Source organism: Poecilia formosa, unplaced genomic scaffold (assembly GCF_000485575.1).
Source record: "Poecilia formosa unplaced genomic scaffold, Poecilia_formosa-5.1.2 Scaffold297, whole genome shotgun sequence".
Lineage (NCBI taxonomy): Eukaryota > Metazoa > Chordata > Actinopteri > Cyprinodontiformes > Poeciliidae > Poecilia > Poecilia formosa.
The window spans coordinates 289,744-303,679 of record NW_006800236.1 but is presented as its reverse complement, the minus strand read 5'-3'; the positions used below and the strand labels follow the sequence as shown (position 1 = coordinate 303,679).

Below are 13,936 nucleotides of genomic sequence, written 5' to 3'. Positions count from 1 at the left end.
GACCTAAATTCTTTGTTCTCAGATCCTCTTTAATGCTTTCTTAGCTGTGAGCTTTCTCGTAGCTAAATGCAACAGGAAAAGTGGAAACAACCTCACTCTTCGTTTCCCTCTGCAGGATGCTTCGAGTGCTGCATCAAGTGTCTGGGCGGGGTACCCTACGCCTCGCTGGTGGCCACCATCCTCTGCTTCTCGGGCGTGGCCCTGTTCTGCGGCTGCGGCCACGTGGCGCTGACCGGCACCCTGACCATGCTGGAGAACCACTTCTCCAGGATCACCAGTGACCACGCTACCCTCGCCGCTGTGTGAGTCCTATGCATCCTCTTCCCTCAGCTTTGGGTTTTTCCTTCTTTTAACACCAAGAATCTAATCCATAATCCTGTAGCAGAATTTTTTTTTTTTCGTTTTCCTTCCATGGAGATCATCCCCATTTCCTGCATAGATGATCTTTGTCATAAATATTCTCAGTTCATCCATCTGATCCACTGACAATTTCCTGTTATTGTCTGATTTACACAAGTCCATCATCCTTAAGGTATTCACTTCCTGTTTAGACAATCCGCTTTGAAAAATGATGTTTCATGTACCCAAACATCCAGACCTGCATAACCAATAATAATATCAATCAGCAAAGACTTAAAACTTGTGCAAAGCAGAAATAAACTTGGCGCTATCGTTTGTTTCCCGCGTCCAGGATCCAGATCTTTCAGTACATCATCTACGGCATTGCCTCCTTCTTCTTCGTCTACGCCATCCTCCTGCTGGGCGAGGGCTTCTACACCACCAGCACCATCAAGAAGGAGCTGCAGAGTGACTTTAAGACGACCATCTGTGGACGCTGCATCACTGCCTTTGTATGTTAAAGCCAATAAATGAGACGTAGCTGCTTCCATTTTGTTCTTTAGAATACAAAGTCGCTATGGTGGCACAAAGATGTGGAGATGTTTCTAATCGTGCACTCTTAAGCTAGATTCTTGATTCACGCTTCAGCCTTCAGGGCTTCTTTGGCACAGTTTGTCCTTCCTTGTCTGATTAAGTTAATTACTGCAGATGTCCAGTTACATTAGCATGGAAGCAAAATGTGATGCACGGGTGGTTGGATGGTGAGGACTTTAAGTAAATATCATGAGCCTAATTCTTCAGTGCATCACAACGTAATAATAATATCCCATCTTCTGCCTCCTCTTCCTTCCTTCGGTTCAGTTCATGTTCCTGACCTACATCTTCGCTCTGGTGTTTATCGCCATCTTCTGCTTCACGGCGATCCCGGTTTTCCTCTTCTTTAACATGTGGAACACCTGCGCCGCCATGAGATCTCCAGACTCCAACATCACGTATCCTGACTCCATCTGTGTGGATGTCAGGCAGTACGGTGAGTCACTGAGGCTTTCATTCTCACTCTGGTTCTCTGGAAGGGTTGGTTGTTATGGGTGGTCACCCCAGGGTGGCATTTGGAGGAGGGCAGAGCTGCGAATTCAAGAGTCTTTTTATGCCTCGATTTCATCCTGACGGAGTTTTTTTGTTGCTTATTTGCATGTCTTTGTCAAGATTTCGAAGGTAAAAACTGACTTTCAGGATGAAATAAAGGGGTTAAGAGAATCTTAATGCTCCAGCTGAGGTTTGCCCTTTTGATCTAATTAAAGATGACAGATTTTCATTACAGTTACGTAGTATCAAGTGGGCTGGAGCCAAACCCGAGGGGTAGCGGGGTTACGAAAGCACTCTTTTGAAATAAAAACAAAGGGACAATGCTTCCATTTAAGACTGAATATCCTGCCTTTGTAGCTTTAACCTCCTAAACTTCGGCTCTCAGAACCTTGCCAACGTATTCAACTAACAAAAAACCAGTATCGTCAACCCATCATCTGAGAATGGAACGGCTGCAAATATGGCCGCCCTCCGACAATAACAAGGCAGTCAAGGAAAGCGATAATCAGAGAAGTAAATAGGAAGATTTTTAATATTTCTGGAGGAGCCACTGTAGAAAGAAAGCATTGTTTGCACCATATAAAGGGCACTGCAAACATGTGCAAACCTTTTAGCCAACTTGCAAAACACAATATGTGGAGGAAGGCTAACACTGCGCATCCCCTTGATGACACCTTCTCCACAGCAAAACATGCTAGTGCTAGCCTCAAACACTCCGTTTTGGTGCTAAAAAAAAAACAAACACTTGAAACAAACACTCCCCATCCAATTTGACTGAGCTTAAATTATTTTACAACGAACGATGAGTCAAAAGATACAATATCCGGTGGTTAAAGAGTTGAAAATCGTCAACACAGCGCCATTTTGTTTTGACCCATAAAATAGCATCTGTGAAAAGTTCAGGGGAAGGAATACTCTCGAGCAGCACGGGATGTTATACCCATCTCCTTTCTGAATATTGCATTTGCAGCTTCAGAGAGCGAATGCAAAACATGCACGGCTACGTTTCTTCAAAGATGATGAAGAGCGACTCCCTTTGATCAAGGAGCTCAGCGAGAAGCATCTGAAGTGAAAGCCTCTGATTTTCAAACCAGCAGGATGGTAAAAAAAAAACGAAAAGAAAAGAAAAAAATGCAGTTTAAGTACAGAGAATCCAATCTTGTAGTGCTACGGTTCACCGTTTGATGGAACAATGTACAGTATTTGACCCACATCTGAAAGACAGCTGGCCAAACCATGAAGTAGGATAAGGATATGCTTCATAATATTAACCCCAATTACGTAGTGGGAGGCGACAAATTATTGTCAGCAGTTGCTAAAACTGAAGAGTGATCATAGTTCTTTGTGACTGAAACAAGAAAGCGTTGATAAATGATATTTTTCAGCCTTTATGATGAAATGAGGTGGAAATTCATTCAGAATGATGACCCATATTTTTCCAGCAGCAGCCCTGTTTCTTTTAATCTTTCTCTGAGCCTCATTCATAATACTTTCAATAAAAAAAATAAAAAAAAAAAAAAGCTTCTTGTCGTTTGGTGACGTTTCGTCTCTTTGATCCTGCAGGCGTTATTCCCTTGAACGCAACACCAGGGAAGGCTTGTGGAACCACACTGACAGATATTTGCAGCACCAGCGAGGTGAGTGGGTGATTTTTTTTTTTTCACTTTTTTTCAGTTTATTCTTGTGTAACTTGCCTAAAACTCTTTTTTTTACCCCCCACCCTCTTAGTTCTACCTGTCCTACCACCTCTACATCGTGGCGTTGGCCGGTGCCGGAGCCACCGTCATCGCTCTGGTGAGCTGCTCTGATAACCCACCGCTCAAAATATGCACGTTGCCATGGCCATGCTTATCTGTTGCCGTGGCAACCGCGCCTCTCACGTAAATGTGTTGTACTATCAGCTGAAATCCTGCCCCGCAGCCTGTTATGTGAGCGTGTTTGTGTGTGTGTGTGTGTGGGTGTGTGTGTGCGTGTGTGTGAGCGTCTGTGTTTTACTCCACTGTGGAGGTGGACTTTTGTGTTTTGCATCCAGGGAAATGGAGATGCAAAAAAAAAAAAAAAAAGTCATGAAACATCTCAACACACGTTTCACTGGGTCACCTGCATGTCTTTTTGCTTTTTGATCTTTTAAAGAAACAGTGTCATGAAAATGGCCTGGCAGCATTAACATATTTCTTCAGCCGTAAGTGGATAATGGTTCTCACTGTGGCTGCTTAGAATTAGTTTTGTTCAGATTAGGACGTTTAATTCATAGCTATTGCTTTTATTTTCTTTAGATCATTTGGCCCACTTCCTGTTTATAAAATCAAGAAATTTCTTGATTTTATAGGTGCAGTAATAAACTTTGGATGGGATTCATGGGAGTCATTAAACTAAGAAAGGTGGTTAATCTTATTTAGCTCTTAATTTAAGGAGGAGGGTAATTACATTTTCACATCTAATCAGGTTGTTTTGGATAGCTTTTTTCTTTAGCCTAATAAATGTATTTACTATAGTTACTAATGACACTCAACATAATTAGGGAGAACAAATAGATATTTTAGTACCTTTAAGTCCAGGACATTCTTGTTCATTTGGCTCAGACACTAAGATATAAACATGCCTTAGCTTTTTAGCTAGGTCTTATTTATGACATGATATTAATGTTTCCTGTGAAACAAACCAATTCTTTTTAGTGTTTAGTGTAGGAGGAAAATCCACGGATATCGGCAGGTGCTTTATGATGACAGGACATGCAAGAAGCAAACACAATGAAAAAAATAAAGTTTTTCTTACCTGAAAAACATCAGGTCAGCGCTTGAAGCGGTGATATTTCTACGAAAAGATTTATCGGGATATCTTTGTAGAGTCTTCACTCCTTGCCTCTCAGTGAGGACGTTGCCTGAAACACAGTGTAGTTACATCAGTAGGTTACTTATTATCGGACTCTTTGATTGAAGAGGAGAATTTATTGTGAGAGGCTTGAAGCTGTTTTAGAAAGGTGACAATAAGAGAAAGTAAAAGTTTAAAACAAAATTACAACAAAATGTAGTTGTTTTTAATTTAGTTAAATGTGTAAAAATATTCAGACACCTTGAATTTTCCCACATTTCCTACAAACGATACTTTTATTTAACAAACTGCAGTCATTTTAATGGAGACCAAAATGCACTTTTGAGTTGTCAAATGTAAAACGACTTTTTTTTCCCCCTCTGTGCTCTCAGATCCACTACCTGATGATTTTAGCGGCTAACTGGGCGTACCTGAAGACCGCCGCCTCCACGCACGACTACCAGGACATCAAGACCAAGGATGACCAGGACCTAGAGGCCGAGGCGCGCTCCAAGGACGGCCAGAACTCCTCCTCCTACTCATAAGGACAAAGCGTCCTCTCTTTCCATTGCTCATCTTCTCCCCCAAATCTTAAACCCATCCCGCAACACCTAGCGTCCATCACTCCCAAACTCCCTCTTCCTCCTCCCCCCGACAAAACAAAACCACCTCGGTTCGACAGCCCCCCGGTCTCCTGATTCTCCATCCTCTTCCGTTTACCCAGAAGCGCTTTCCGCTCCGAGGCGCCAGCGCGCTCTCACCACCGGTAGGGGAAGAGGCTGGAGGGTCGGGAGGAGAGCGGCCAGGCCCCGGACGGAGGCGGCTGATTCAGAGCGGTGAAGGCTCGCCCCATCAGGGGTCGAGCTCAGGTACGGTACATTGGTTTTCAAAGCGCCTCCTCCTCTTCCTCCCTCCCTGTGCTTTTTGGGCGGCGGCTCATGAACGTGGCCCGGCTGTGATGGCCTCGCGCCCTGAGCCAGCACAGCCTCTCGACACATAGCTCCTAACGACAACAAAAAAAGAAAAAAAAAAAAACAGAATAAAAATCGAAAAACAATGTTCACTGTGTGCTTCAGCCACTGGGAAGCACCACAGCAACCAAGTTCCTCTGTTTTTTGGTGTTTTATATGCATATATATATATATATGAATATGAATATATTGTGCGAATGTGTGTGAATGTTCTTTTTTTTTTTTAAATACTCTGAAAAGTATGCCAGGTATTGTTATGATCTTTTTGAGTTTGGGCTCATAGATTCTTTTCTTCTTTTAGTTTTTCTTTCCCCACCACTTTGACGTTTTATTGCTATTGCTCCGAACATTGTTGCACTATTTAAAAATAAATTAAAATGGGGGAGAATAAAATCTCTTGAGCAAGACAAGCCCTTTCTTTCCCCCCTCCAGGAATAAACCCCTAAAAGAATGAAAAACCATGTGGTATCTCAAGGATTTCTGTGCATTTGAGTAAGTATATTTAAGCGCTACTTTTCTTATAGGATCCGTTAACAGTTTATCTGCTTCCATGTCCTGGATTAAGATTAAGTTTTCTTGCTGAGAGGTCATAAATATGGAACCAGTCCTCTCATCTGGCCGTGAAAGAATGCAAGGAGGCTCGCCAAATGTCTCTTTTTAGGACCGTTTGAGTTTTTTTTTTTTTTGTTACATTCATCACCAGCTGAAATAAAAGTCAAAGGCGGCGCCCTCCACAATTACTGGCACAAGTGGTTAAAATGTCAAAAAATGTTATTATTATTATTATTATTATTATTATTATTATGTAGTATGGTGGTGGCAGCATCATGCCATGGGGATGCCGTTTTTAGTTATTACTTTGGCTGTACGTGTGGGTAAGTTTAGGCGATTTCAGGACTAATTTAGCCAATGCAAACAGGAATCTTTATCAAATCCCATTTGACAAAATGGGACGGAGACCAAACTGAGGGTCGTAGGTCATTTTAGGCACTTTGTGTCATTTTTGTTTGCGGTCCACCAACAGAGAAGCAAACGGACACTTGCTTTTTGGCACTGTGTTATTAAACATTAAATAAGAAATGTTTAATTGACTCCTAAAAATAGAGAATTTGATGCCCTTTTTAAGGCAAGCATGCAAAACCCATTTTTATGTTTTTATTTTTGCCCTTTTCTAGACTATTTTGTTTATGTTATGAAAATACTACATGTTCAGTTTATCATTCAGAAGGTAAATTTTTATTTTAAGTTAGTTTTTGACTGCGTGGGAAAAATGTTGGACACTTTAAAGTGAAGTTAAGTTTAATTTTATTTTATTTTTTCATTTATTTTATTAGAAACGTTAGAGATAATTGTCGGGTCAATGATTTTGCAATTTTATTTTTATTTTTTTACATCTACGCAGTGAATGAATGGTGCTCAAATGGACTTTTTCTAATTTCCTGCGACTAAAGAGTTTTATTTTTTATTTCTTTACAACCTTAGCAAGGCTGTCTCTAAATGTGGAGGGCGCTGCACATCCAGGTCTTAAAAAACAAAAAGACACACACCTCAGGTATCAAACCAAATCCGACTCGCGTTTTATTTCCAAAACATTCACCATTTAAACTCCGACCTGATTACTGATCTTATCCTGTGTGAACTCAACCCACCGGTTCCTCCTTTCAGGGAACTAAATTCACCTGTAAATAGCAGAATCACCCCACCAAAAAAAAAAAAAAAAAAAAAAAAAAAAAAAAAGATCGATCCACACCCCTTCCCACGCCCCCAAAACGGGGAGAACACAATCCATGTTTTATTTCTGACATGCTCTTTTTTTATTATTATTTTTTCTTTAACAAAATATATGTAAACGTACCCTTTGAGAAATGTGTTTAGCACTCGAATACTAGTTCTGCATTTGATATACTAATTGTAATGTAACATCTTCAATGATATGTCGTGAGAGGGACACAGTTCAGTCATGATTATATGATGGATTTGAGGTGATTGTGACGTATACATCTTAAAATGTGAAGAAAAAATATGGGAATTATTATTTTTTATTATTATTATTCTCTTTATCCATTTTAGGCAGCTGGGTTCTCGTGGTTAAGTATTTTATGGAACATGTTTGTGCTTATTTTTAGCCAAATGCGTGACTAAAGTCACTATTTTCTTTTCTTTTCTCTTTTCTCCTTTTTCTTTTGAATGCCATGCCTCTCATACAAGCCACAAAGACTGTTTTGGATGTTTACACTGAATAAAACAAGTCAGGAATTTTCATACATTAATTTTATAACCAGATGTGTTTCAATAATCATGGCCTATATTCTATATTAATCATGACCGATTAGTTAACCCTTAAAAAAAAAGAAAAAAGTAGACAAGAGAAATTTTATGAATTTTGATGAGATGAAGCATGTCAGTATCGTCCATGTGCGCAGCTGTCTATTCTGTATAAAAAAAAGGACTATATTGCCATGTGTGTTATGTTGAATAAATATCCGTGCTTTGCCGCCAGGTTGATGTAAAAGGCAAAACTTCAATTTCCTATAAGCCGACGATGCGTGTCAGGGTGTTGTTGTTTCCTCGTTATTTGCATGAAGGAGACATGACTGTGTCTTCGCAGTTTTTTCAGGTGATGTGTAGTCATTTGTACTGACAACTATGGTAGGCGGTGTTTTGCCCCCTTCCTCCCTCCCCTCTCTCCGCCCCTGCTCTTTTCTAAAGAAAAACTCCATTGTACTTTGATGGCATTGTAGTCCCTGTAGGTGTTTCATTCTGGGTTTTTCTTTTTTTTTCTTTTTTTTTAAGTTGAAAATAGTTCTATGACTCCTATATGGTGATTTTTGTAACCTTCTCTAGTAAAACCGATATTTTTTATTATCGTGACGACTGAGTATTTTGCCTCTTTCTTCGATTTCTGACTTTTACAGAAAGTTTACAAAGTCAAAACAGTCGGGAGCTACAAAATGTGTCGAAGGTTCACCGCAAAAAGAAAAGCAAAAGCCCGACTTATAAAAATCTAAATATTAATTAAATATAGGGCAGCTACTTTAACTCTGTTTCACAGTGTAAACACTTTTGGATTCACTGGATACATCTTATAACCTTAAATTAGGGTTACAGATTAATGTCACTTTTTTACTTAGAAATAAAAATTAAAATTTTACAAAAAAGTTGCACATCTATGAATTTCATTATTGATTCTGATTGCATTATACTTTACATTGTATACTAGGAGCAAGTATATTGTTTTTAAATTATTCTATATATTTACTAACTTCTCCGTACATACACATTAAATGTCAAATTTTCCAAAGAAAAATAAACAATCAATATTGTAAATTTCTTAGTACAAATCAGTATAAGAAAAATGTTTACATTAAAGAATGTATGAGTTATGCAGATTCCCACATTCTGCATAACTCATACATTTTAACTTTTAGCCACAAAATTATCTTTACAGAAGGAATTACTGATATTAAATGTGGCTGATTTGACATAAATTATCTTTAAAAAGTAAATGGAAGTTCATAATTTTGACTTTATCAAAAAGTGCCATTTTAAAATTAACCTTACAGACTTAATGAGATCGTTTTATTTTTCTGCTTCCTCTTTATTGCTAAAAATTAATACATTTATCTTGAATAGTTGTCTAATTCTATTTTTATCATAGACTAAAGAAATAGCTACACCTGCTGCTTTCATTTTTATTTAATAATTGGTATTTATCAAAGCAAACAACTCTTCCGGTGCGCTTTAGCTTAAAAAAAACAAAACGAGTCATTTGGTTCTGTCGCTTTTCACAATCTTTCCTACCGATAAATCTGTGGCTCAACTTGACCAAATCTATCAACTGCAATAAAGTAAAAATCTTTTGTTTAAAACTTTATCTACTAAAGCAAAAGTAAACTTACTTTTTAATCCTGGCGTTGTTTTTTTCCAGTTTTCCAATGACGTCAGAGGTGACGTCACTTAATCTAATTGCTGCCACCTGTGACCAATCATTGTTTCTACCTGTCGATGTCCAGCGGATTTTATTTAAAATATCAAAAAAAGCTACGAGGAAACACCTATTGCAGTAAAACGGGGACGGTTTTGTGACATAAAAGTCAGGAAATTGCCGAATGTTTAATTTAATTTAAGACACGTCTGCCATATTTACCGCTCTTTATTGACTAATCTTTAGTATTAGTCATCCTTATTAAAAGACCCGATTGTTTTCATGGTTCCTTTTAATTCTACAATGAAGCTTTACCATTTAGAGCTAAAACGTTGTGTGTGTTTCTGATAATGCAATGATAACGCTTTAAATCTTCCGATTTTAAACAGATTTTAACTTGGTTTGAACATGAATTTGTAAAACAGTGGCGGAACCATGTGGACGAAAAGGGTACTGCACAAAAATAAAACGAAAGCAAGTTACCTGAATTCTACAAATTTGTGTCAACTTCACAGCAAATTTAGAGGAAAAACTTAAGTTATTCGGTTCATATTGGAGTATAATGTAGCTAAAACTCTCATACTTAAGAGATATGAAAGTTGTTCGCTTTATATTGGGCTCTAATGTAGCCAAAAATCTCATTCTTTAAAACATAATTTCACTATGAGTTATTCAGAAATGAGAATTCTGGGGTTCTATGCAGTTTTTTTCCACCAATACAAAACAAGAATGATTAATTTAGGAGAGAATAAAACTAAATCCAGTGGGTGTTCAAGTGTTAACATAAATCTGAGCACTACTTCTGCAACTATGAACACAAAATAATCTCAACTTCTGTTTTTTGTAGGCATCAGCATATTTTAATCAGTTTTTTTGGTCTTTATTACTTCCTTGATACAAACAAAACAGATAACCTCAGTATATGTGAATGAAACGTAGTGTAGTTTTAATTGTTGAGCTAAAACTTGACATTAAAATGTTGATCCAGATTTAAGCATAAATAGTAGCATGCAGAACTGTACAGTAGCATCAGTGAAAAGGCCCAACCAAAACCCCCGGAGTCCCTCAGATTAACAGCAGCTGGGCTCAGGGCGAGGCTTCTTCTGCAGGTTCACTGTGTCGGTCTGAATCAGGTGATCGTCTCTATCTTCAGACGACAGAATGCGACGCACTGCCTCCTCAAAGGCCGATGCTACATTTGTCGCGTCTTTGGCGCTCGTTTCGAAGTACGGGTGCCCTCCGTTTTCCCGGCACCACTTGCGGGCTTCCTCCCCGGACACCTGGCGCTCGGGGACGTCCAGTTTGTTGCCCAGCACCACGAACGGGAAGCTGTCGGGGTCCTTGACGTCGGCGTAGTAGGCGAACTCCTTCTTCCAGTTGGAGAGGTTCTGGAAGCTCTGTCCGTCGTCCAGACTAAAGGTGAGGAGGCAGCAGTCGGAGCCACGGTAGAAGGGCGTGCGGAGGCTGCGGAAGCGCTCCTGTCCCGCCGTGTCCCAGATCTGTAGGGTGACCCGCCGCCCGTCCACCTCCAGCTCTCGGTTGAGGAACTCCACGCCTATGGTGTGGAAGAGGTGCGAGTCGAACTTGTTGGTGACGTAGCGGTTCATGAGGGACGACTTGCCAACGCCGCCGTCACCCAGGAGGATGACCTTCAGCAGAGCGGACTTGGACATCATGGCTGCAGTAGGGTTGGACACCAAGAGGCCAGATAGGAGCTCTGAAGACACCAGAACCAGGAGTTGGACCTATAGGGGAACAAGGCATCAAATTACCTTCACGTACAACCCAATAGCCAAATGTTATGCTCTACTACATACAACTGTATTTTACATGAACATTTAGGAATTTAAATATACAACAGTGAAGTAAGGCATTATCTAAAATGCATTGATTTAAAACAACATGTCTATTTACTTCTTTTATTTTATTATTTTACTTCCATTATTGCTTTTTTTTTGTTTCTTTCTGTATCAATAATAAGATATTCCTAGCTGGAAAGCAGTTTGGAAACCAAAGCAGAAGTACTCCTTAGTTTGTTCTGACTGATTTAATCTGGAAAAAATAAATAAATAAATAAATAAATAAAATGCTGTTTGACCTTCAACAGAAAGTTTAGATTAGGACAAACTGCTTTGACTTTATTGTCTACCATGTTACATTAACTGCTTACATGTTTCCTTTCACTCAACCAGACCAGATAATCCTATTAACAGTCCAGATCTTACACTATGCCACACATATACACTATGTGTAATAGGTTAGGCATGAAATAATCCGTGTGGTGCATCACATGAATGCTGATCACAGGATCTTTGTGCGTGCCACGAGTATTTAAAAAAAAAAAAAAAACTCAGCAGTGGGAAACTACTTCTTTCCTCTGAGCAGAACCATTCAAGCAGAAACCTCTAAAAAAAAAAAGACAGATCAGAACCGAAACATTTTACAAACGCCTGCATTAACTGCGGAAAACTAATAAAGTGGTTTTATGCAACCGTTTAATTACTAAAGGGTGAGGACAAAGACGGGATAAAAATCAATGGACAAGCTGAGGAGCAGATAACTTGTCATGATTAATTCAGTTTAAACCAGATAGAAAAAAATGTGAAAGAAAGAACTAAAATAAACATCCTTTGCCCTTTAGCATTTAAAGATTTTAATTATCACATAAAGATGCATTTAAGTAATTCAAACCAGCAGTTTTTTATCATAACAGTGCAACAAGGCCATAAAACTCTAATATTATGATAGTAAGATATATACACCAAATCTAAAGTAACCCTGAAGACATTTTGAAAAACTAAATCTGTGTAAAAGGTCAGATTTGAGGTGCTAGCATATGCTATGCTGCTAACTTGGCAGCTGTCCAACAAACACTCATCGACACCCTGGATAGGCTGCAATAACAGATCATTACTAAAACAGCTGGTATTTTACACAGTGCTTTATCCAACTATATTAATGGAAAGTTGAATGGAAGGAAAAAGTGTTATTACATGGGGTTAACAGGTCCAGTGTGAAGCTTCCAGTTGGTAATGACTGTGGCAGGATATCATCAAGATGTCTGTATATAACCCAACCGAAGAGATAAACTGAAGGCCCATAAAGACGAAGCGTCACATGAACTGGCAGCGGAACGAATACCAGTGGGTAAATGATCTCTTTGTCTTGGAGCCTTGAAACCTGCTGCTGCTTCTGTCCTTTCCTCTAGAGACAGCAGCAGAAGCAGAAGTGCACGGACTCCCACTCGGGAGTCATGTGCTTCTTTCAGCAGCTTCTGTGTGACATGACTGCCGTTACTAAACTGGACGCGTGACTGTAATTAAACCCTGGTTAAACCCTCAAAATGCAACAAGTCAGGTTTCATTTTTAATCCCACAGAAACTCCAGAGTAATGATTTACCCACAAGAGTCAAGGTTAAAGCTTAGCTTGCAGTTTCAAGAGAAGTGCCTCTGATTCGACATGTGATTGTTTTGAACTGTTTATGAGGAAGCAAGAATGCTGGTTAATGCTTACACTTTAAATAACTTGGGTAAGTATTTGAGGTTGGAAATCCCTTGAAGCTTTGTTTTTTTGTTTGTTTGTTTGCACAGGTCAGCCCAAAGTTAAATGGGGACCTAAGTGGATGTTGATTTAAGAGCCACCAGCACCACAATTTTTTATTCTTTCTTGAATGATGAATTTAAATAAAGAAAAAAATACAGTTTTATGGCTAACCAGTGAACCTGTGATGAAGTTAGCTGTAAGATTAAAACCGCAATTAGTTTGTTTATTAATTAAAAATACTTCTTTATATTTATTTTAAAATTGAGAGTGGATTAAAAAAATATTACCATGGCAATTTCACCACAGTATAAGCATTAATTTATTTAACAACCATTTAGAAATAATTTAAACAAATAATAAAAATGTTATGAAAAGTTGCCTCACTCTGAAAAGCAACTTGAAACAAAACAAGGTCTGAAATCTGTATTGCGTAAAAATCTAAGTGCTCTTGGCTGCCCCCAGCTGGCCTGGCGGGACATAATCAGAGACATAATTTGCTTTGCTTCAGACCGGCTGTGCGTACAGAAAGCTAATTCATTTTTGTTCAAATTATGTGCTAAAATAAACTAAATCAAAACAAACAAATTATCACGTCAAAACTAACATGTTATTGCGAGTTCATATTTTTACCACAAATGATCAAAATAAAGAGACTGGAGTCCGTCCGACAATGGAAACTTCATCAAAAGCTCGTCACGTTTACGACTTCATAGATTAAAACTTCAGGAAGTGTCCCATTTAAACAACAACACACAACATTTTCTTCCTCAGTAGACGTACCTGTTCCTATGGGGCTTATCGCAGGCTTCCAGCGGCTTACATCCTCCCGTTTACCCCGGCAGAGCGCAGTTATCCAGCGCCGACATGGTGCTCCGTGTGTCCCCGCTGCTGTGAAGCGGAGGAGCGGCTGATGACGCTCATATGACCCGCTGACGGTCACGCCCGCCTCCTCCCTGATGCGGGAACTTAATCCGATACATGCGTGGCGTGGTTCACATTTTGTGGTGGGGAAAAAAAAAAATCTGTAACAGTCATAGTCTCGTAATTTTTCACAGTTATGATAAAAGCAGAAGTAAAATTACAATAATTTAGAAGCGCAAGACACTTAAGTTTACTTCCAATTAGTTGTAATATAACCTCACTTTCAAGGGTCAAACCTACTAGATTCAAAGTAATATGAATTCTAAAAATTTTTTTTCTTTAAGTTCACCAAAGAGTATTCAATATACACATATGTATTTTTTACAGCTGGTAAAACAA

At 39.0% G+C, this 13,936-nt stretch overlaps 2 protein-coding genes across 4 annotated transcripts in view; one reads left to right on the top strand and one right to left on the bottom strand.

Annotated features, from left to right (window-relative positions):
- The window catches only part of LOC103151929 (neuronal membrane glycoprotein M6-b), a 37,020-nt gene extending 28,942 nt beyond the window's left edge, over positions 1-8,078 (top strand). For all 3 annotated transcript variants that reach the window (XM_016660761.1, XM_007572213.2, XM_016660760.1), the window contains exons 2-7: positions 116-302; positions 692-851; positions 1,201-1,369; positions 2,989-3,062; positions 3,154-3,219; positions 4,629-8,078. In XM_016660761.1, the coding sequence (XP_016516247.1) occupies positions 116-302; positions 692-851; positions 1,201-1,369; positions 2,989-3,062; positions 3,154-3,219; positions 4,629-4,781 (809 nt within the window). In that variant the 3' untranslated portion in view covers positions 4,782-8,078. The remainder of the gene's footprint in view (positions 1-115; positions 303-691; positions 852-1,200; positions 1,370-2,988; positions 3,063-3,153; positions 3,220-4,628) is intronic.
- A 1,891-nt stretch (positions 8,079-9,969) lies between these two features.
- Positions 9,970-13,625, bottom strand: LOC103151927 (ras-related protein Rab-9A-like). The gene is made up of 2 exons (XM_007572212.2): positions 13,457-13,625; positions 9,970-10,877 (listed from the first exon to the last, which is right to left on the bottom strand). The coding sequence occupies exon 2, from the start codon at positions 10,806-10,808 to the stop codon at positions 10,203-10,205; it is 606 nt and encodes a 201-aa protein (XP_007572274.1). The 5' UTR covers positions 10,809-10,877; positions 13,457-13,625; the 3' UTR covers positions 9,970-10,202.
- Positions 13,626-13,936: the final 311 nt, after the last annotated feature.

Bases quoted from the DNA above. Each gene is read 5' to 3' on its own strand.
- LOC103151927 (XM_007572212.2), bottom strand. From the start codon at position 10,808: ATGATGTCCAAGTCCGCTCTGCTGAAGGTCATCCTCCTGGGTGACGGC.